This window comes from Oratosquilla oratoria, chromosome 35 (genome assembly GCF_046742065.1).
Source record: "Oratosquilla oratoria isolate Oo_2021 chromosome 35, ASM4674206v1, whole genome shotgun sequence".
NCBI lineage: Eukaryota > Metazoa > Arthropoda > Malacostraca > Stomatopoda > Squillidae > Oratosquilla > Oratosquilla oratoria.
In genome coordinates, this window is record NC_134811.1 from 45,566,891 (window position 1) to 45,592,020 (window position 25,130).

General features: G+C 39.4%; 1 protein-coding gene across 5 annotated transcripts in view; it reads left to right on the forward strand.

The window, feature by feature from the left end:
• The window catches only part of LOC143018649 (erythroid differentiation-related factor 1), a 74,790-nt gene extending 65,290 nt beyond the window's left edge, over window positions 1-9,500 (forward strand). For 3 of the 5 annotated variants that reach the window (XM_076174220.1, XM_076174219.1, XM_076174221.1), the window contains exons 16-19: window positions 3,669-3,731; window positions 3,913-4,061; window positions 4,188-4,533; window positions 9,109-9,500. In XM_076174220.1, the coding sequence (XP_076030335.1) occupies window positions 3,669-3,731; window positions 3,913-4,061; window positions 4,188-4,533; window positions 9,109-9,259 (709 nt within the window). In that variant the 3' untranslated portion in view covers window positions 9,260-9,500. The remainder of the gene's footprint in view (window positions 1-3,668; window positions 3,732-3,912; window positions 4,062-4,187; window positions 4,534-9,108) is intronic. The other 2 variants (XM_076174222.1, XM_076174223.1) reach the window with 2 other exon arrangements.
• The last annotated feature ends 15,630 nt before the right edge of the window (window positions 9,501-25,130 follow it).

The window sequence follows — 25,130 nt, forward strand, 5'->3', positions numbered from 1 at the left end:
TCCTTTATATGGGGGGACAGAGAGGGGGGTTGCTGATTTAATGAAGCGGCCTTGCTGTGGATGTGCTGTGTCCTGCGACACTGCTTCTGACCCAGGGCAGTGGACAGGGTGCAGGGATGACCCGTCATCTAGGAGGTGATAAGATGGGAGGGAGGGTGGAGGGGTGTGGAGTGTTTTTGGGGATGAAATGGGTGGGAATGTTTTTGTGCCTTGTCCTTTTTGGCTACCCCCCTGGTAAGGGGGAAGAAAGTCTTGGTATATGTATGTATGTATGTATGTTTTTTTTTTTTTTTTTTATGGATCTAGAAAAGGCTTATGACAGAGTAAAGAGGAAGGCACTGTGGGGTGTATTGCAGATATATGGGATAGGAGGAAAGCTGTCAGGAGCTTTCAGGAGTTTTTACGAGAGTAGTAGAGCATGTGTCAGGATTAGAAATGAAGAGAGTGAGTAGTTTGAGGTAAAGGTGGGACTTCGTCGGGGATGTGTTATGTCATCCTGGCTGTTCAATTTATACATGGATGGGGTGGTGTAAGAGGTAAATGCAAGGGTAGTGGGCCAGGGATTGAAGATGGTTAAAGAAAATAGAGAAAAGTGTGAGATAAGCTAGCTGTTGTTTGTGGACGACACTGTACTTGTAGCAGGATCTCAAACATAGTAGATAATAATAAATTGACAAATAAATGATAATAAATGATAATCAAGGAAATAATAATAAACAGATAGCAAACAAATAAATAAATGATATAGAATAAATGGCAGGCATTACAGCATCTAGCTTAGGTGTTTATCTAAAGAAATCTTAAATCTTCAAACTGAACTACATTGCACTGTCACTGCAGGAAGTTTATTCCATTCATTAACCCCACAGTTGGTGAAGTTGTTTCTACCCACTTCCAAATTAAATCTATTTCCTGATAGTTTGAAACCATTATTTCTTGTCAGATTCCCATTCAGTGCAAAAAAAAATTTCACTTGATGTCGATTCCCTTTAGAATCTTAAAGTCCTTTATCAAGTCACCTCTGAGTCCATGCTTTTTTAGGGAAAACAGATTCATATGTTATATAAATTTTCACATGATTTATTTTTGATATTTGGAATCAGTTTTGTGGCTCGCTGTTGTACTTTTTCCATCTGTCAGTGTCTTTAATAAGATCGGTGACCATATGGAAACACCATATTCCAAATGTGGATAAACTAACAATTTATATAGCTTGTTAATTAGAGATGGACTTTTAAAGTCAAAAGATCGTGCAATCAGTCCTAGAATCTTATTTGCTTTCTCAGAGACAGAAATACACTGCTTAGATGATTTGAGATCATTACTAAGATCCTTTTCACTATCCACTTTTGTTAACAAATTTCCAAATAACTTGTAATCATACTTGCTGTTAGTTTTACCTATATGCATAACCTTATTTGTGTTAAATTTCTTTAGCCACTTTTCAGACCATTGCTTTAGTTTATCTAAATCTTCTTGAATACCAAATTGGTTTAAGTGATCATTTGCTATTGTGCACAGTTTTGTATCATCAGCAAATTTGGAGACAGTAAATTGTCCGTGGTCTATATCATTTATATATACTATGAATAGAAGTGGCCCAAGAATGGAAACCAGAGGAACTCCACTCATAACATTTTTCCATCTAGAAGTTTTGCCATTTAGAATAACTCTGTTTTTTAGGTACTCCCCAAGACATGCACAATAACACCAAAAGATGGCTGGCCAATTATCTGGCAGGTAGGAATGCTTACGTGTCATATAATGGCCAATCATCGCACATCAGAAACATTAAGAATGGAGTACCACAGGGCTCAGTTCTATCCCCCACACTATTTAATCTATACATGCATGACTTACCCACACCAGACAACTCAGAAATACAAATCTCTTCCTACGCAGACGACATAACAATCACATGCACACATCGTAACACAGACAAAGCTGCAGAAATAATCCAGCCATACCTTGATACACTCAACACATGGTTCATCACAGACTCAAAATAGCTCCAACCAAATCTACAGCAACACTTCTCACCAACTGGACAATAGAACACAAATACATACCTCATCTCTACATCAACAACACTCTAATACCACACACAAACACACCGAAAATTCTTGGTGTAACATACTATACATCCATGTCTTTCAAACAACACATCACAACATAAAAAACAAATGCACACCTAGACTTAACGCACTTAAGTCAATCACTGGAACAACATTTGGACAAAACAAAGAAACTAATATAACAATATACAAACAATGCATACGCTCAGTGTTGAATCATGCGAGTCCTGCATGGGCTCCTAATCTCAGTGAGACACACCACAACACCCTTCAAATCATACAAAACAAAGCCCTAAAAACAATAACAGGCTGCACAAATACAACACCAACAGACCATTTACACCATGAAACAAAAGTCCTCAAAGTCAAGGACCACCTCGACATGAGAGGCACACAAACACTTGCCGCAGCCACCACAAACACATCACACCCACTACACTACATAGCAGAACACCCACACACCCCAAGAAACATTAAAACAATACCCAAAGACCTTTATTACGCACAAATACTCTCTTCTCTTCCTCCACAACCACCAAATACCAGCCTCCGGAAACATATTCATAATCATATCACTCACCGCTCCATTAACACACTGAAAGACAACACACTGCTGCATGCCAGACCCCCTGATATCCACCCTTCTGAATCCTCTCTCCCACGAAAGGACAGAGTCCACTTGGCCAGACTGCGGTGCGGCCACCACCCAGCACTTCTAAGCTACCAGAAGAGGCTGGATGACCACATTGTGAACAGCTGCCCAGGATGTAACACTTCACCCCATACCATACAACACATAATGGAAGACTGCATTATACACAATCATGCACGCAAACAACACAACATACACTCTATAAAGGATTTGTGGGAAAACCCAGTTTCGGCTGTAGCATTCCTTGGGGAGACGGGACTGCTCGGACAGACAGTCTAGGGAACGACAACAACAACAACTCTGTTTTTGATCATTCAACCAATTACTAGTCCAACTTAATAGGCTACCACTTATTCCGTGTGAAGCTAATTTAGCAAATAGTCTTTTGTGGGGGATGGTATCAAAAGCTTTTCCAAAGTCTAGATATATTAGATCTATATTGTTTCTTTTGTCATAATTTGTTCACTCCTATCTTTTACATTCTCACCAGTGTCCCCATTAACTCGTCCATCCACCGCAAATAGGCACATGTCATTGGTCCATACAATTGGCTAAAATGCTTTCAATGTTATTGAAACATATACCAACACAGAATAGGTCTAGTCATAGATTCAAACTGCCCCAGATGCAACCAACGCACAGAATACTCAGAACATCTCATACTACGATGCCCCACACTAACAATACCTTGACAACACAATATCTCTTCCCTAAGTGACTTATGGTCCTGCCTGAGAGCAGTTGCTTGTTTCATGGAGGCTACAAGTCTTCTGCTAGTAGAGACCAGTGGCAGTGGAGTGATTGATTGAAATACATTAATTTTGAATGTGGAGTTTTGTGGTCAGAAATTGGAGCCATATCTTCAGATTTCCACCATCATATGTAGATTGAAATACTGTATGCTTGTTTAACATAATTTTTTAAGACTGCATTATTTTTAGCTTTGGTGAAAAAAACCTTGGGCAATGGGCAAGAGACAATGATGGCCCTTCATCCATGAGGAGGTATGATGAGAGGGAACAAATGGGTTGTGGATGGGTATGGAATGGATAGGGATGGGTGCATGCCTTAGCTGCCTAACTCCTTTATAAAGGGAAAGAGGACCTTGTTATAGAGATAGATACAGATAGATTTTTAGCTTTGCTGTCTGTCAACATAAACTTTTTTCTCCATGCTTCCTCCAAGGCTGCGCCAAGGAGATGCCCGCAATATGAGGCATCTTGCTGAACTCAACTATAGCAAAGCTGCTCAACAGTTTATGCAACTGGAGAACCCTGTGGATATCCTGAAAGTTCAACTAGACCAGGCTGTCCTTGTGCAGGACCAGATGCAAGGTGAAGAAAAAGGGGAACTACTTGTGGAATGACATTACAGTTAATCGCAGCTCCACTATCACCATATTTTTCTTTCCTTTTCTTTTCCTGTAAGCATTAATAAGCTAATTAAGATTATTTTTCCAGGAATCTTGAATCAAAATGCTGTTGCCAAACTGCACTGTTCTATCTTGAATTTGTTAATTGAATGCCAGCCAGCTCTTCAAATCATTGTCAAACCCAAGATTGAAACTTGTACACAGGACGCACAAAATGCCAATATCAGTGATAAGGCAGTTAAGAGTAATCTAGAAAAGGACATCACTGAATGTCAAAGCAATGAGAAGGATGAAGCTGGAGAAGTGTCCAGCAAAGATGAAGAGGAAATGCAAGCCAAACTCCAAGCACTCCTTGGTGTATTTGAAAAGAAATTACAAACATCTTTGAAAGCTCTGATCAAGTATCAGAGTGGTGTGAAAACCCCAAAGAAAGGGTAAGCAAGGATTTTATAACTTTATGAATTTTTTTTTTTAAAGAATCCCCCCACCTTTTTAAGAGGGGTGGCTGAGTCAAAGCATACACCCACCCAATGCCTATATTCATTCCTCATCTCTTTTCTCATAACACCTCATGAAGGAAGGGTCATCTGTGTTCTCTATCACACTGCAAGAGTCAAAAGTAGTTTAGTAAGACATGGCATTTCCACAACAAGGCCCAACAGCTAAAGATGGTTTACCCCCAGCACTTCATTATATGGCAATCTCTCCTTCATTTACACAAAACGCTTGATACATATACCAAGAATTTTTTCCCCCTTACAAAGGAGGTAGCCAAAAAGGAAAGGCATAAAAACATTCCCACCCATTCCATCCCTGAATACACTCCACACCCCTCCACCCTCCCTCGTATCTTAGCACCTCCTGGATGACGGGTCATCCCTGCACCTTGTCCACTGCCCTGGGTCAGAAGCAATGTCGCAAGACACAGCACATCCACAGCAAGGCCGCTTCATTAAATTGGCGACCCCCCCCCCTCTCTGTCCCCCCATGCATAAAGGAGAAGACAGGGAGAAATCCCTTCGGGCTGCATCCAAATTTGCTCACACATACTACCTCACCCCCCATCCCCCCACCCATTCCACCTTATGCATCACAACATCATCCATATACAACCATTCTCCATTCCCCCTGTCTTCTGTCCTCTCCCATCCTTCCTCAACAGACATTCCCCTCTTCCCCAAAGCCCCCTTCACCCCATCCATCCACCTCATCCTAGGATGTCCCTTCATGTTCACTCCCTTCACATCTGCCTTCCATACCTCTTTTACTAGTCTTTCTTCACTCATTCTTTCCATGTGTCCAAACCATCCTAATACTCTTTCATCAACTCTATCTCCCAACCCCCTTTCCTCCCCCGCTCTCCCCCTCACCTCCTCATTTCTCACTCTATCTAGCCTAGTAACCCCATCATACTTCTCAGACACCTCATCTCAAACATATTCAAACTCCTTCCCTCTTCCCCTCTTATGTTCCATGTTTCTGCCCTATACAGTGCTGTTGGCACAATCACTCCTTCATATAGTCTCCTCTTAGCATCCATTCCCAAATGTCTATTCCTCATTACACTTTTTAATCTCTCCTTCATTTACACAAAATGCTTGATAAAGCAGATAAGAACATCCCAAATGACTGTCATTTTGTCATCCATATATAACCATTCTCCATTCACTCTTGCACTCTTCTCCTTGCTCAGTAAACATTCTTCTTGGTTCTAGTGGCCCTCCATCCTGGCCAGCCACTTTATTATTGGTCTTCTCAAGTTCATTACATCCACTTCAGTTTTACTCATTCGTTTTGCTTGTCTTTCCTCATTCATTCTATATGCCTAGACCATCTCTGTACTCTTCAATCTATTGTATCCAGCAACTTTCTTTCCACCTCTACTCTCTGCTTCACTATCACAGCTGTAACATTATTTTTTATAATGCGAGTATTGTGATTCATCATTGAATCAAGATACATCAGGCAGGTGATGCAAAAATTTGACATGTATTGAAGAGGTTAAAGCTCTCCACCCTTAACCCCTTCCATACGGTGCCGCACACGTAGGCGTCATGGACTTAGATCTCGGTGGCAGCAGCCAATGCCAGCCGTACGACGTGTCGTAATAATACTTGCATCATAAAATATAGTCACCGCTTATATCGATCGTTCTCTCTTCACCCGTGAATTTTGATAACCATAGAAAATGCGATTACAAAAGAATTAGAAAGAATGTCATTATGGAGGGGCGACTACAATAAATATAATCAAGACGCCGATATGGCAGCCTCGCGAATACACTCGCTCCCCATGACGCCTACGTGTGCGGCACCGTATGGAAGGGGTTAAGCTGTATCACAAACCAAGTCATCATTCCTTTTATATTTCATCACCTTTTGTAAGGTCGGGTGGGGTTAAGGGAGTTTGTGACGGAGTTTGGGAAGGTATACAATAGCAGAAAGTTGAAAGTAAAGGTAAGGTGATGAGATGTACAAGTGGAGAAGATGGCAGCAATTTGGAAGCAGGTCTTAAAGGAGAGAGACCAGAGGAAATGGATAGCTTTAGGTACTTGGGGTCACATGTGGCAGGAAAATGGGGAGTGGAGATGGAGGTAAATTGAAGATTGAGAGTAGCAAATAAATGCCTTGGGGGATTAACCTCTTCGATATGATGACACCTATATAGATGAGGTGTGAGTGGGTATACAAGGATGCCAGTGTCGGTGTCTTGATTATATTTATTTTGTAGTTGTAGAGGAAGAGAGGAGTTTGAATGTGTTTGAGATGAGGTGTCTGAGAAGCATGTTGGGGGTTACTAGGCTAGAATGAGAAATGAGAAGGTGAGAAGGAGAACAGGGGTGGAAAGGGAGTTGGGAGATAGGGTTGATGAAAGAGTATTAGGATGGTTTGGACACATGGAAAGAATGAGTGAAGAAAGACTAAAAGAGGTATGGAAGGCAGATGTGGAGGGAGTGAACATGAGGGGACGTCCTAGGATAAGATGGATGGATGGGATGAAGGGGGCTTTGGGGAAGAGGGAAATGTCTGTTGAGGAAGGATGGGAGAGGACAGAAGACAGGGGTGAATGGAGAATGGTTGTATATGGATGATGTTGTGATGCATGAGGTGGAGTGGGTGGGGGGATGGGGGGTGAGGTAGTATGTGTGAGCAAAATTTGACGCAGCCCTAAGGGATTTCTCCCAATCTTCTCCTTTTCTGCATGAGGGGATGGAAAAGGAGGGGGTCTCCGATTTAATGAAGCGGCCTTGCTGTGGATGTGCTGTGACTTGCGACACTGCCTCTGACCCAGGGCAGTGGACAAGGTGGTTGACCCGTCATCCAGGAGGTTCTAAGATAAGAGGGAGGTTGGAGGGGAGTGGAGTGTAAATGATTTTATGACTTTTTCTTTTTGGCTGCCCCCCTTGAAAGGGGGAAAAAGCCTTGGTATATGTATGTAGTTGTAGCTGAGTGACCCCTGAATGATGTGAACTTGTTTGATCATGTTTTCCATATTTATTATTACTCAGAGTGAAAGAGAATGAGTAATACAGCAGTGACTTTGTATTTTATAATGCAAATAATGTGATGTATCGTACAGTAGGCATCTGATGCTGCTCGCGAGAATTTGACTTGTATTGAAGATGTTAGAAATTGTCATGAGAAATAGGCATTAAGGAATGGATGCAAAGGAGATTATATGAAGGGGTGATTGTCCTGACAGCACTGTATGGGACAGAGACATGAACTTCTTAGAGGCAGAGAGAAAAAGTTTAAATGTGAGATGAAATGCCTCAGAAGTATGGTAGGGATTGCAAGGTTGGATAGAGTGAGAAACGAGGAGGTGAAGAGGAGAGCAGGAATGGAAAAGGAGATATCAGATAGGATTGATGAAAGAATATTGGTATGGCATGGACATGTGGAAAGAATGAGTGAAGAAATATTAGTAAAAGAGGTGTGAAAGGTAGAGGTGGAAGGAGTGAACATGAGGGGACGACTGAGGGTTAGGTAATGGATTAGGTGAAAGGGGCGTTGAGCAAGGAAGGAAGATGGCAGGAGGTAGAGGTGAGTGGAGAATGGCTATGTATAGATGATACTGTGATGCAAGGAAGGGATGGGAGGTTTACAGAGTGCTTATGTGTGAATGATATTTTGATGCAGCCCAAAAGGATTTCTCCCCATCTTCTATTTTTCTGCATGAGGGAATGGAGAGGGAGTTCACCGATTAAGTGAAGCAGCCTTGCTTTGGATGTACTGTGCTGCATTGCTGCTGACCCAGGGCAGTGGGTGGGATACAGGGATGACCCATCATCTATGAGGAGCTAAGATGAGAGGTGAGGAAAGGGTTGATGGGAATGACATGGGTGGGAGTGGATGTATGCCTTTTGATTTTGGCTACTTCCCTGGTAAAGGGGAAAAAGCCCTTGGTAATAGATAGATACACCTTTTGCCACATTTGATTCCAGCTTTCTCTTTTCACACACCCTCACAAACTCTGCCACCAACTGCTTCAGTCTATCTTCCATGAGACGAGCACACCAGGGGTGAACTGGCATTATTTCTGGTAGAGAAATGATGCAATATTCATATGATTTAAGCAGGAATGAGTTAAAGGGATGATTATGATAGTATTGAAATAGGTGAGATTTTTTTTCTCTTGCCTTGGTGAGGGAGAAGGGTTGACATGTATTGAAATGGTGAGGGTAAACCAGTTTTGGCTGTTGGGCCCTGTTGTGGAGGTGCTGTATCTTCCTGCATTGTTCGAGACCCAAGCAATGGATAGAGGACAGTGAATGACTCTTCATCCACAAGGAGCTAAGATAGAAGGGGCAACAAATGGGTATGGGATTGGTGGAGGGTGGCTACTTCATCTATCCACTACAAATAGATACCTGTCATTGGTCCCTTATAAAGGAGGAAAGCTCTTCATGGTGTATATATGGCTACTTGGCTTTATATGTAATAGGTTATTGATTAGGTGAATGTGATTACTTGGATTTGTCAAATAATATTCCAACTTTTCTTTGACAGATCAACCAACACCCAGGAGAATGAACTTCATACTCTGAAGCAGATGTACAGTGTAAGCCTCAACACAAGAGACCTCCCTCTTGCAAGCCACCTGCTAGCAGCTGTCACCATAATTGGAACTCTTTTGCCTCATCTTTCTCTCAAGAAATAGCAGAACCTTCTCAGGAAGGATGAATTATACTGTTAGTTTCAGTATATTATACACTGTGCTTTGTTTTGAAAGCACCATGCATAAAGAGATAGTGGTACAAAGAAGGTTGCATCAGCCATAATAGAATAACACACATGGTCTGTGTTAACTTTGATTAGTGTTTTGTTCTTTGTATATTGGTCTATATGCAGCTTCCTACATTGTTTATAATCTGTGATATAAAATATTACAATAGAGAGAATGAATATTATTATCCCTTTGGCTTTGGAAACTCATCACCTTTTCATGTGTTTGAGACAAGTATAAACACTATCATCAGTCCCTGAGCCATGCAAACCTTTGACTCAGATTCATATCTTGGAGGACTCTGAATCCCAGCCACCATGTGGTTTTACATCTTACTCTTCCCAAGACTTTAATTGACTATGTACATGAGCAGAATTCTGCACTTCCCTTGCCAATTGTAGAGCACTAGTTCCAGGCTCAGACAACATAACACTATTGCACACCCAATCACAACATTCTTCATATTAAACCTTTTCAACTGAAAGGTAGAAGGCACCTTCCCATCCCATAATTCACTCATGGGATGAGGGTGATGTTAGGTTAACCACTTCAGTATGATTCAAATTCTTGGGTGCAGCATTGGCTGCCATACGTAATTTGCATCTCACTACTAACATTATAAAATATAAAGTCACTGCTGTATTATTCGTTCTCTTTTACTCAGAGTTATAATGATGATATGGTTTAATGTCACAAACTCCCCCCTATTGGAAGGCTAGGACGGTGACCCTCAAAGAGGACTTTGTAGCGTGGAATTTAATGAACCATGCCCTTGATTAAACTTCACCGGTGGTAGGATTTGAACCGCCATCTCCTCGACCTTTGGCAAGGGTAGTGGGTCAGCGGTTGGAGATGATTAAAGAAAATGGAGAAAAGTGGGAGGTGAGCCAGTTGTTTGCTGACGACACTGCTTGTAGCAGGATCAGAGGAGGGATTGAGGAAGTTAGTGACAGTTTGAGGTGTGTGAAAGAAGGAAGCTGAAGATAAATGTGGGCAAAAGTAAGGTGATGAGATGTACAAGGGGAGAGAGTGACAGTAGGCTTAAGGGGGTACGCGACACCTGGAGGTCATTTTCTAAAATATTTAGAGTAAAGAGCTGAAACTTCTCAGGTAAATAGGTATCCATATTGCTTACATTTTAGGTGAAGCAGAATGATGTATGTACACATGTACATATGTACACATGTACATATGTACACATGTACGTATACTAGTAGCGACATTTAAAAGTGCACAGCACCATGATACGTGGACCAATTTGTTTTATATTTTGGCTATGATTAGTCAGTAGGCACACCTAGGGCCGGTCATTGAGTAATTGAACAATTTCCTTTATACTTTTGCATACAGGCATTTCAATTTTAATGGCTGGCAAAAATCGTGAAAAATACAATTTTTTTGCTCTTGTTTCCATTATTACTCCGAACTCTTTCATCCTATTCAAAATATTCGAACGATCGGCCCTAGCAGTTACTAAAAGTAATATTCCCTGTAAGTTTCATTTAAATCTAATGTATATTAGATTTTTTATGATTAAAAAAAAGTAGAAAAATATCGAACGGAGATATGGCAACTTGAAATATGAATATATCTGTAACTTGCTTATAGTTTCACCAATTTGACTGATTTTTTCATGGCTTAATTCTTATTATATAATAAGTAAGTACAGTAAAAATTATCAACATATTTTAATTATAAGTACTTTAAATACTGAAAAACTAAAGTATAAGTATGTCACAGTAGTGACGACGCACAGACGACAACATCATATAATTTGCTTTTTTGCACCTTTGGCGGTTTCTTCATATGAAACCTCTCTGCTGGGGGTCTTCAGGGTATCTAAATCATTGGAAAGAGGTTTATTTTCCAGTAGTGGGCACCTTCTCTTTCCTCATCAGATTCCCCTCGCCAATCTATGTTGGTAGGGCACCCCCTCCAGCATCATATGATGTCCCTTCTTCTTTCTTCTTCCTGTATAGCCTTGATTTTTTTCCTCTTGCTTTCTTCTTTGGATTTAATCTTCCTCTTTGAATTGTTTAGTCTAATGTTGTCCTTTACCTCTGTCACCGTCACAGAGGTGCAGGTGAGGGCGGTGGTGGAGTGAGAGGTGGTGAGATCTTTAGTCGTCTTTGACTGCTTGCCATCTTTAACTGCTGTTTTTTGTCATTGTGATGTTCTTTTGTTCTTTTTGCTACCCATGATGACTGTACTAAAGAGTAATATGTACTAGCTAAAGTAATAGATTGCAATGAGAGCTCATGAGACATGCGTACTTCCCTTTTCAGAGTTAGCCGGTAACTAACGCTTAGTTTCGCACAAAGTTGGCGAAATATTCTCCCTCCACCTTCCTCCCTTCCCCTCCACAATCGTATTGGCCGTTGATACACTGGGCGAGTGTAAATTCAATCAAATTTCAACGTTATTCGCTGCGCCTGAAGGTCCTAAGTGGCACGCCTCCCGCTAGTGTGGGTTGCGCCTTTAAATCTGTCCCTTTAATCCTCACCCAGGACCTTTAAATTGCGCGCGGCTGGAAAATTATTTGTCGGGATTTATTTCTAAGTGGTATACGAACATTTTGAACACAGTTTTGAAAAATGCCATATCTTGACCAAATTCACCCCCCCAGGTGTCGCGTACCCCCTTAAGGGTGAAAGACTGGAGGAAGTGGGTAGTTTTAATCCTCACCCAGGACCTTTAAATTGCGCGCGGCTGGAAAATTATTTGTCGGGATTTATTTCTAAGTGGTATACGAACATTTTGAACACAGTTTTGAAAAATGCCATATCTTGACCAAATTCACCCCCCCAGGTGTCGCATACCCCCTTAAGGGTGAAAGACTGGAGGAAGTGGGTAGTTTTAGATACTTGGGTGCAAATGTGGCAGGAAAGGGAGGAGTGGGGGTGGAGGTAGAATGTAGATTGAGAGAAGTGAATAAATGCCTTGGTGGATTAAAAAGTGTAATGAGAAATAGACATCTGGGAACGGATGCTAAGAGGAGGTTATATGAGGGAGTGATTGTGCCAACAGCACTGTATGGGGCAGAAACATTGAATATGAGAGAGGAAGAGAGGAGTTTGAATGTGTTTGAGATGAAGTGTCTGAGAAGTATGATGGGGGTTACTAGGCTAGATAGAGTGAGAAATGAGGAGGAGAACAGGAGTGGAAAGGAAGTTGGGAGATAGGGTGAATGAAAAAGAATTAAGGTGGTTTGGACACATGGAAAGAATGAGTGAAGAAAGATTAGTAAAAGAAGTGTGGAAGGAGTGAATATGAGGGGGCGTCCTAGGATGAGATGGATGGATGGGGTAAAAGGGGCATTACAAAAGAGGGGAATGTCTGTTGAGGAAGGATGGGAGAGAACAGAAGATAGGGGTGAATGGAGAGGGGTTGTGTATAGATGATGCTGTGATGCATGAGGGGGAGTTGGTGGGGGATGGGGGGTGAGGAAGTATGTATGGGAAAAAATTGACGCAGCCCGAAGGGATTTCTCCCCATCTCCTTTTCTGCATGGGGGGACGGAGAGGGGGGGTCGCCGAATTTATTAAGCGGCCTTGCTGTGAATGTGCTGTGTCTTGCAACACTGCTTCTGACCCAGGGCAGTGGACAGGATGCAGGGATGACCTGTCTCAATAGGTGGTCCAGGTGTCCCAGGCGGTCTTTTTGCCCCTACCACCAAAACAGGACACTGTGTCACAACCATTAATTATTCATCTTTCATTTCAATCTTATACATTGACCAACACAATCAAGAGAGTCCAAGACTGCCAGAGAATCTTGTTGATGTGCATTGTGCAGATTCTGTAGCCTTGCGTTAAAAGTAGCAAGGTGGCGACGGCGTTTCTTGTCTGTTTAACCGGCTTCTGGCATCAGTCACATTTCAATGTCAGCCTGAGACAATGAACACATTAACCAATACATACACTTATTTCATGCTCACAGGTGGAAGACTGCTCTGGCAAACTAGCCGGCCTTTGAGAGATCTGTTGAAGAATGGGCAGCTTCTTACGTTCCACCACAGGACGTGGAAACATTAGAGGCTGACTTTTCTGCAGCCCTTCAGGTGGCTGCCAACAGAGCCATCCCAAAGACTCGCTGGTTCCCCAGGGAACATAAGAACAATTGGTACTATACCCCCAAGGTGAGAGAGGCCAACCATCCTGTCTCTAACATCTATCCCTGCGCCGGGGAAACACATCTGCGTCCTATGTTTCCTATCTTTATCGCAGAAAGCCCTGTCTAAGTACCTCAACTGACTGTTTCCTACAACCAAAATCTTACCTGTGGGCAGGGATCCAGCATCTGTCCTTCCTCTTTCTCCAGGCAAGGATTTAAAATTGAGAATAAACCAACATAAATATAACATCAGAACAGGGCAAGTTTCAAGTGGGTTGTTTTTGCATTTAAGGGATTTTAATCATTGCATTGATTGGGATAACACAAAACAGTAGCCGGGTCAAACGTCCGGCAGTGCTGAGAGAGTTAGGTCACTATCGGACCTGTTCTAATTCCCCCCTAAGGTGCTTCTTTTGTATATATAATGTCACTGCTACCTTACTCTGTACCTTTGAAAATGTCTTAAATAGACAAAAACATTCGGTCACCTTTCATTTTATTTTCCAAATGGTTTTTATTACACATTTTGCGAATCACGTGTTTTTGTGATTTATTCGCATATATATATATATATATATGTTGAGTCCCTTTTTTTTTTTTTATTTGATCTGATGTTTTAAAACAGTTGTTTTGCCTAAGGCGTCCCCCGGCAAAACAATTACTGTACTGTGCTTCAAGGGCAAAGCAACTAAGTTTTTATCCAACTCAGGGCAGCTAATAGGTTCTAGTTGATTCTTGTATTTCTTTCCCAGCTCTGTTTCTTTCTGAACTGAACAGATTGATGAAATTAGTAATTCCACCTCCTCAGTACTCTCATTTAAAATCTTAATGGGCTTTGCTAACACTTGGAAACATCTTATTTGTGTACCTTTTCTTAAGACTATGCCTTTATTCAAAGTACTAATCACTAATACATCTACCATGTTCTTATTTGACTTATAAATCCCTGAGTCCAATTCCAAACCTTTTAATCTAATTGATTCTGGAATGGTTAAAATTTCAGAGTCTACAGTGACTCCTTTTAACTGCATTTCAACCCTGTTAATTGCTCTGGAGTGTAATAATGTCGACTTATTACGCCACCATCCACAAATTGCAAGGCTTCATTTGTAGTTGATGAATTAGTATTTTCTGGGATTTCTTGAACATGTGAGTCGGGTTCACTATATGTGACTTTACTTTCTGTTGGTCTGGACCGCTCGGCCTCCTTATCTGAAATATGTATGTTATCTTTCCTATCTATTTCTAGGGATTTTTTTTTTTTTTTTTTCCTGTCACTGGCCTTAAGTCTGGTTGATTTAGAAATGGGATGAACTGTGATTTCACTAAGATTCCTAAGTGAGCAGGACATATGACCATGTTCTCTTTTCTCATAATTCAACCTGACCTAATGTTTTAAACTGATTTCCATTTACTTCTTGCAATGAATAATGGATTGGTTCCAAGATTTTCACTCCTGGTTTTAATTGGTCTAAAACTCTACTAGTTATAACATTAACTACAGATCCTGTATCAATAAATATTTGAATAGGTTCATTGGACACTCTACCAGCAATGAGAGGTCCTACAGAAGTTGTAATTGTCAGTTTACAAGTATCTTTGATGTTCGAGTTTTCTTTCACCCTTCTATCACTTTTATCCTTACACAATACTGTCTGTATATATATATATATATATATATATATATATATATATATATATATGTATCATATATATATATATATATATATATATATGTATATATACATATGTATATATATATATATACATATATATATATATATATATATATATTTACATATATTATATATATGTATTTATATATATATGTATATACAGTATATGTGCATATATATACATATATATGTATATATATACATATATATGTATATATACATATATATATATATATATATATATATATACATGTATGTATATATATATATATGTATATATACATATATATATGTATATACATATATATGTATATATATACATATATATATATATATATATATATATATATGTATATATATATGTGTGTGTGTGTGTGTGTGTGTGAGGAGTTCTGTAGTATTCTTTCATTCTGTGTCTGGGGTTTTTCCTCTTGTTTCGGGGTGCATACGAAAATTCTACATTCATGTGTTCTATGTCTTATCCTTTGATGATACATACAGAAAGGTGGGTTTCTACGATTATATTTATCATGACCTGCAATTTGCAATGTGCAAATTTGCAGTTTCTACAAATAGTTCCATAATAACAGTCTTGTGCTTTATGCCCCCAAGTATTAGAATTGTAACATACAATTCTAGCATCCTTCCAAGGGCTTCTAACTCTATGTCCAAATTATCTTTTTCTATAATTGATTTGACTTGACTGCCTCCACGTAGTCTTCCTTACGTACGTCAACCTCGTCGTCCCTCGTCAGTCCTTGTTCACTACTGCTTGTTGTGGCTCATCCCCCGCCTTGTAGATCGCTGTAACTCGTTCACTCGTAGTATTGTAGACCCCTCATTCCTCGTCTTGTTGTTCTTTGGATTTAGCATACGCGTTGGTTGTGGTGGTGCACTGCGTGGTTGTGGTTACGTGCACTGTAGATTGGGGTACCCGCACCCGTAGACTTATCTTACACTCAGTCTTGTAATTACTTTGGAGGTTCATCCCACCACTGCCACCACTGTTTTCCCCATAACTTTCAGTTCCCTTCTCTCCGTAACCACTGGTTTAATTCTGTTAACTGTTCCTTCTATGGTATTATATTTCTTTATTTTCACTTTCTTTTCATCATTGTTTTAATGTAAGTTAGTCACTCACTTTCCATTGTTTTCATCTGTAGGCCCCATGCCTCAGTTCATCCTACTTAGTCAAGTTCCACTTAGTATATGCTTTTTGTAGGATATTTAAAAAGATTCAACAAAAACCCACTGTGTTGGATAAGAAGAAATGAAATAAATGAATTCCATATATTTCGATCACGGACTGTGATCCTCTTCAGTGGAATACAGAAAGGTAGAGCAAAAGGCATGTCTTTTACCTTTCTGTATTCCACTGAAGAGGATCACAGTCCGTGATCGAAATATATGGAATTCATTTATTTCATTTCTTCTTATCCAACACAGTGGGTTTTTGTTGAATCTTTACGAATGTGTTACGACATTACTTTATAGTTATATTTAAAAAGGTTGTTGTTGTTGTCGTTCCCTAGACTGTCTGTCCGAGCAGTCCCGTCTCCCCAAGGAAGGCCACAGCCGAAACTGGGTTTTCCCACAAATCCTTTATAGAGTGTATGTTGTGTTGTTTGCGTGCATGATTGTGTATAATGCAGTCTTCCATTATGTGTTGTATGGTATGGGGTGAAGTGTTACATCCTGGGCAGCTGTTCACAACACGGTCGTCCAGCCTCTTCTGGTAGCTTAGAAGTGCTGGGTGGTGACCGCATCGCAGTCTGGCCAAGTGGACTCTGTCCTTACGTGGGAGAGAGGATTCAGAAGGGTGGATATCAGGGGGTCCTGGAGCTGCAACGTCTACGTCGTGGGACCACCCCCCAACCCCAAGAGTTGGGGGCCAATCAGCAGCAACTACCCCTGGCCATCAGCTCTACGCAGATGGCACCGGTCCCCAAGGAGGAGCTACGCCTACCTGGGGGAGTACCACTATTTAAAAAGGTTGAGATATTTTCTTGATTTTCTTCACTATTATCTTCTACAACTTTTTAGTCTAGGTACACCAGAGGACTCCCCCTGGGATCCCCAATCCACCCACTAAGCCATCCCTGTTCCGACGTCACTACTTAATTCATCCAATAATTTTGACCGTTACAAATAAGTGCCTCCCCTTAAGGCGTGACTTCTCACCCAATGCACCAATAAATTTTTCTCCACCCTTCTCCAATCAGAAAGACTGTTACACCGCCTCAAGCAATACTGCTTACGCAAGCAATCTTGATCTCGAAGCGGAATGGCTTAGTGTTTACATTTCGTCACATAAACGCCAATATCGGTACCCTAGCTGTGTTTTACAACTTTAGACGGTGAGCGAGATTATACAACTCCGCAACTCCCTCGCGACCATTGTTTTCAAAACATTTAACCCGTGAAAATGAATTTCTCGCCACCTACCCCTCTATCTACCTACTTATCTACCTTCATCTATCAGCCTCTTACAAAAGTAAAAGATACTTGAAAAATATGAAATTGTGAAGTAGGTGAATCCCTAACGGCGTGTAATTCCCAATGTTGCAAGCGAGTACAAGGTTGTGATAACATACCACGTGGACGAGTATAGCGTTTAAGCGGGGTCTCCGAAAGGCACAGGCCTGGGTATTTATATTATCACGCGTTTCTACCTCGCGCGAACAGGCTGCCTGCGGCCGCATCTCACCCTCCACTCTCTCTCAATGCTTGGCGTTTCTCAACTATGTACTTACCTTTCCTTGTATTTTTTTTAGTGTTTAATATTCAATGACGATAGAAAACATCATTGCTTGTATTCGGTAAGTGGCAATTAAATAAAAACGTAATGAACGATAGGTAGAGTTTAGGGTATTTGTAGACCACGATAAACGTGCAAATGAAATATGTTAATTTGTATGCAATAGAGTGAACTTCTGTACCATTTATACACAGTATTGTACTTTATGAGGAGTGCAATTTCAGCATATACACCAGTGTTTCTTAACATTTTCTAATGTATGTACACCTTTTAAACTCAGCCACTTCTCATGCACCCTGATATGTTCCACTGACGCTGTGCAATCTCTATATGGTTGTTAAATATAATTTTAAGGCTTGACTTGCACTGTTGCACTATTTTCATGCATACTATATGAATATATCAAGGTGCATAAGAGACAGAACTCAGTGCCGAAGTAGGCATCCTCACACCCCCGGTTATTATTCACTGATCCACGCGCGCGCGCGCACACACACACACACACACACACACACGTCAACGAATGGACAGCTTAGAAGACGTTCTGAAGAAAATTGAAGTCTGTGGATCCCAACGCAAATAGAAGTGCCTATTGTTTTTACAGGGTGGGGGGGAAATTGCTCGTGGAGTAGTGGGAAAGTAGGGAAAGAGGAAAAGGGGAGGGATTACTGAGGGAAATGGAAGGAAATGAGGAGGGAGTAGACTTGGCCCAGGCAGACAGGCGAAAGGTAAACAAAAGGCCCCCCCGATCAGCTGAGCGACGATGAAATGTCTAATAAGAATGTAAAGATTAGAAGCATAGATAAGAGCAATACAGTAGAAAGTGATGAGAATATTTTCCAGAAGAGAAGGTCGATAAGATGATCGAGGACTTGGAGCGTAGGTTCGGTGATGTTAAAATTATACGGAGAGTTGAAAAATTGGAAGAACTAGAGAAGGCGAACAAAAACTTAACTAAGGAAATTGACGAATTAAAGAAACAGTTGAGGGAAGTAAAAGATGAGAATAAAGTCTTAAAGGAGAATAATAAGGAGAACAAGGAGGGTTGGAAAAAATTCAAGAAAATAGCAAAGTTGCATTCACTGACATAATCAGACAGCAAATGAATGAACAAACTGAAAACTCAGTTATTAAAGTGATGAGACAGAAGGAGAATATAGTACGAGACCTAGCAGACAAAAAGAAATGTATAATTATATTAGGAATGGAAGAGAAACATAACCCAGATAGAACCACAAGAATCAAGGAGGAAAATGAAAAACTAAGAAATTTACTAGAATTAGTTCAGGAAGATGAACCAGAAATAATGAAACAAATCGAAGAGAGATTCATGCTAGGGAAATATAGTACAGACAAGATCAGACAAATTAAGATTAAATTCAGGTCACAAACTACGGCTGAGAATATCTTATCCAAAACAGGGAAACTAGCAACAAGTGAACAATATAAAAAGGTATGGATAAAAAGGGAAATGAATAAAGAGGAAAGAGTAAGAAAAACAGAAAAGACTTGAAGCAAAGGAAAAAAAACGAGATAAGAACGGAGTCAGAAAAAGAGAGATTCTATTGGAGAGTAGTGAATATGAAACTAAAGAAAGTCGACATACAAGAGAAAAACAAAAGGGAAACAGAGAACACAATGGAAGTGGCAGAAAACTAAGAGTATCTTACACAAATATAGATGGATTAATAACAGGATTGAATGAGCTGAATGATTATTTGAAAGAAAAAGAACTGGACATAATGGGAATTGTAGAAACAAAAATAAAAGGTCCACTACCACCCAACAGTGTAGGACATGATGCATATAATTATTGGATTAGAAACAGAGTGAAAAAGGAAGGGGGTGGAGTTATGTTCCTGACTAAGAAGGATATAAACGTGAAGAGTGTCACATATGGAAAGAATACAGTAGAGATGATAATGATGGAAGTAGAAGACAGAGATAAGAAGAACAGAAAGTTTGTGATAAATTATGTGCCCCCAAAAACAGCCTCATGGGAAGAGAGTGAACATAAAAGTATGTTAGAGGACACAAAGATAACATTAAACAAGATAATGGAAGAGGGAGGAAAAATAGTTATGATGGGCGACTTTAATTGCAAAGAAATCTGCTGGGAAGAAATGACAGTAAAGGGTGGAGACGGCTCATGGGGAAACGCTCTACTTGAGATAGTTACTGACCATACAATGACACAATGGATACAGGAGAACACTAGGTATAGAAATGAAGAAGAGCCATCGAGACTAGACCTAGTAATTACATCCGAACCTAGAATAGTGGACAAAATTGAATATAAAACACCAATAAGTAAAAGTGACCACATATTGATTGAACTGGAACTTAATGAAGAAAAATATATGAAAAGAAATGAACAATACAGAAAAGGAAGAATGATGTATGAAAAAACAAACTTTGATAAAATAAGAGAATTCTTTCAAAAGGAAAACTGGGAAGAAATATACGAAGAGAAATGGAATATTTTGACAAAAATTTACAAAAAAGGAGTGGAAAAGTATGTCCCAAGACAAAAACAAGAAAAAGAATATGTAAAATGCTGGTACAACAAAAGCTGTAGGGAGTTAAAAGACAAAAAAGACAAAGCCTGGACCAGATGGAAAATAGACAGAAGACCTGAAAAATGGAAAATATATACCTGTTATAGAAATGAATATGTACAAATGTGCAGAGAGGAAAAGAGAAAATATGAAAAAGATATCATAGAAAAGTGTAAAGATCAACCAAAACTATTCTACAGATTTGTAAACAATAAACTGAAAAACAAACAAGACTTGGAGAAATTAAGACAGGAGGGAGTTGAATACACTGAGGAAATGGAAATGGCGGAAATTATGAACAAACATTTTAAATCAGTGTTTACAAGGGAGAACATACAACCTGAAGAGAACGAATGGAAAGAGAAAGTCCCCCCTATGGAAGAAATAGAAGTAACAAAGAATGAAATATTAACACACTTGAGTAATCTTGATGTCAGAAAATCGCATGGACCAGATGAAATAGCAAACTGGATACTGAAAGAATGCAGGAATGAACTGGCAGACAAAATACATAGCATACTAAATAGTTCCTTGAAAGAAGGAAAAGTTCCAGAAGATTGGAAAAAAGCAAATATAGTACCTATATATAAAGGAGGAAATAAAGAAGAACCTACAAACTATAGACCAGTCTCTCTAACAAGTACAATAGCAAAAATTTGTGAAAGAATTATCAAAAGTAGATGGGTAAAATATTTAGAAAAAAATAAAGTGTTAAATCCAAGGCAATTTGGATTCAGACAAGGACGATCATGCGTCACCAATTTAATATGTTTCTATTCAAGGCTAATAGATATAATACAAGAAAGAGATGGATGGGCGGACTGTGCATTTTTAGATCTAAAGAAAGCTTTTGACAAAGTACCACATAAGAAGTTGCTTAAGAAATTAGAAACTGAAGGAGGAATACAGGGCAAGCTACTAAATTGGATGGAGGACTTTTTGCAAGAAAGAAAAATGAGAGTAGTGATAAGAAATCAGCACTCAAAATGGGATGAAGTAATAAGCGGTGTTCCGCAGGGAACAGTTCTGGCCCCAATAATGTTTGCTATATATATTAATAATATGGATGAAGGAATAGAAAGCTATATGAGCTTCTTTGCAGATGATGCAAACTACTGAAAAGAGTGAAAACTGAAGAAGATTGTGAATCGCTACAGAGAGATCTAAATAAAGTACAGGAATGGAGTAGGAAGTGGGAGATGGAGTTCAATACAAAAAAGTGTAGTATAATGGAATTTGGAAAAAGCAAAAACAGAATAACAGGAGCATATAAATTGTGAGAAGAAGGAATAAAAAAAGTAGAAAATGAGAAGGACCTGGGAGTCATTGTTATGAATAATTTGTCACCTGAGAAACATATAAATAAGATTTTTGGAGAAACTTATAATCTAATAAGAACAATCAAAGTTGCATTTACATACCTGGATGAAGAAATGGTGAAGAAAATCCTAATCACCCTGATAAGACCAAGATTGGAATATGCAGCAACGATATGGTCACCAAGTACAAAAAAATGTATAAAAAAACTTGAAAGAATACAAAGAGCAATTACAAAATTGGCACCAACACTCTCAAAACTATCATATGAAGAGAGACTAGAAAAACTTGAACTACAGACACTAGAGCAAAGAAGAGAGAGAGGAGATTTGATAGCTATTTACAGAATCATGAAAGGCATAGAAATTACTGACAGAGAGAATCTGATAAAATGGGATGACAGAAATACTAGAGGACACGGAAAGAAAATAAAAAAAAGACAGCTATAGAAGAGATTTGAAAAAGAACAGCTTTCCTCACAGAGTAATAGACAGTTGGAACAAGTTAGATGAGAAAGTGGTGTGTGCAAAAACAATACATGAATTTAAAAATAGTTTAGATAGAATGAGATATGAAGACGGTACCCCACGAGCATAGCTCCCCTTCCCGTAAAATACAACTAGGTAAATACAACTAGGTAAATAAACACACACACACACACACACACACACACACACACACACACACACACACACACACACACGCACACACACTTACGTCGGACAGACGGCGAGGATTGACGTCTTGAAGAAAAAGTGAAATTTTCGTGGATCTCAACGCAAAGGAAGTACCTATTGTATTTGCAGGGAAGGGGATTGCTCATGGTGTAGGGGGAAAGTGAGGAAAAAGGAGAAGGGGAGGGATTACTGAGGGAAATGGAAGGAAATGAGGAAGGAGAGGACTTGGTCCAGGCAGGCAGACGCCATGTAAACAAACGCGGACCGGATGAATTTAGTGACGATGAAGGGTCTAACAAAAATGTAAAGATTAGAAACATAGATATGAGCAGCACAATAGAAAGTGAGGATAATAATTTCCATGGATTTAATGAGGGAGGCGGGGGGGGGGATACCAACCTCCCCCGACTGGCAAGACTAGAACAAAAACTTGAACAAATGACCTAACATTGGGAGAGTAGGTTCGGTAGAATGTTAGAAATTGCGCAAAGGGTTGAAAGATTGGAAGAACTAGAGAAGGCGAACAAAAACTTAACTAAGGAAATAGAAGAACTAAAAAGACAGTTAAAAGAAGTAAAATAGGAGAATGAAGAATTAAAGAGTAATAAAGAAAACAAAGAGGCCATAGCTAAAGAAGCTAAGGGTTGGAAGACAATCCAAGAAAACAGTAAAGTTGCATTTATTGACATAATTAAACAGCAAATGAAAGAACAAACTGAAGACTCAGTTATTAAAGTGATGAGACAGAAGGAGAATATAGTAAGAGACTTAGCAGATAAAAAGAAATGTATAATTATATTAGGAATGGAAGAGAAACACAACCCAGATAGAACCACAAGAATCAATGAGTAAAATGAAAAAGTAAGCAGATTACTAGAATTAGTTCAGGAAGATGAACCTGAAATCATGAAACAAATTGAAGAGAAGTTTAGACTCGGAAAGTATAGTACAGATAAGACCAGACCAATTAAGATTAAATTCAGGTCACAAACGACGGCAGAGAATATCTTATCAAAAAAAGGGAAACTAGCAGCAAGTGAACAATATAAAAAGGTATGGATAAAAAGGGAAATGAATAAAGAGAAAAGAGAGGAGGAAAAAAATGAAAAGACAACAAGCTAAGGAAAAAAAAACGAGAACAGAACAGGGTCAGAAAAAGATAAATTCTACTGGAGAGTAGTGAATATGAAAGTAAGGAAATTCGAAATACTAGAGAAAAACAAAAGGGAAACAGAGAATACAATGGAAGTGGCAGAAAACTAAGAGTGTCTTACACAAACATAGATGGATTAATTACAGGATTGAATGAGCTGAATGATTATCTGAAGGAAAAAGAACCGGACATAATGGGAATTTTAGAGACAAAATTAAAAGGTCCACTACCACCCAACAGTGTAGGACATGATGCATATAATTATTGGATTAGAAACAGAGAGACAAAACAAGGGGGTGGAGTTATGTTCCTGACTAAGAAGGATATAAACGTGAAGAGTGTCACATATGGAAAGAATACAGTAGAGATGATTATGATCGAAGTGGAAGACAGAGATAAGAAGAGCAGAAAGTTTGTGATAAATTATGTGCCTCCAAAAACAGCCTCGTGGGAAGAGAGTGAACATAAAAGTATGTTAGAAGACACATGGATAACATTAAATAAGATAATGGAAGATAAAGGAAGAATAGTTATGATGGGCGACTTTAATTGCAAAGAAGTCTGCTGGGAAGAGATGACAGTAGAGGGTGGAGACGACTCATGGGGAAATGCTCTACTCGAGATGATTAATGACCATACAATGACGCAGTAGATACAGGAGAACACTAGGTATAGAAATGAAGAAGAACCATCGAGACTAGACCTAATAATCACATCTGAACCTAGAATAGTAGAAAAGATTGAATATAAAACACCAATAATTAAAAGTGACCATATACTGATTGAACTGGAACTAAATGAGGAGAAATACATGAAAAGAAATGAACAATATAGAAAAGGAAGAATGATGTATGAAAAAACAAACTTTGATAAAATAAGAAAATGAGAAGAACTTGGGAGTCATTGTTATGAATAATACGTCACCTGAGAAACATATAAATAAGATTTTTGGAGAAACTTATAACTTAATAAGAACAATCAAAGTGGCATTTACATACCTGGATGAAGAAATGGTGAAGAAAATTCTAATCACTCTGATAAGACCAAGACTGGAATATGCAGCAACGATATGGTCACCAAGTACAAAAAAAGGTATAAAAAAACTTGAAAGATAACAAAGAGCAATTACAAAATTGGCACCAACACTCTCAAAACTATCATATGAAGAGAGACTAGCAAAACTTGAACTACAGACAATAGAGCAAAGAAGAGCGAGAGGAGATTTGATAGCTATTTATAGAATCATGAAAGGCATAGAAATTATTGATAGAGAGGATATAATAAAATGGGATAATAGAAATACAAGAGGACACGGAAAGAAAATCAAGAAAGACATCTATAGATGTATACGCCACCATATACATGATGAGTAATATCACTCACACACTCACTCACCCCACTCACTCACTCACTCACTCACTGGTCCACCACCAAGCACATCCTCCCAATCTTGCTGACTGAGCGGTTGCCGACACAGCACTTCCTGTCCGTGTCACCAGCACCACCACAAGCAACCGATACACACACACACACGAACATACTCATAAGTGCAG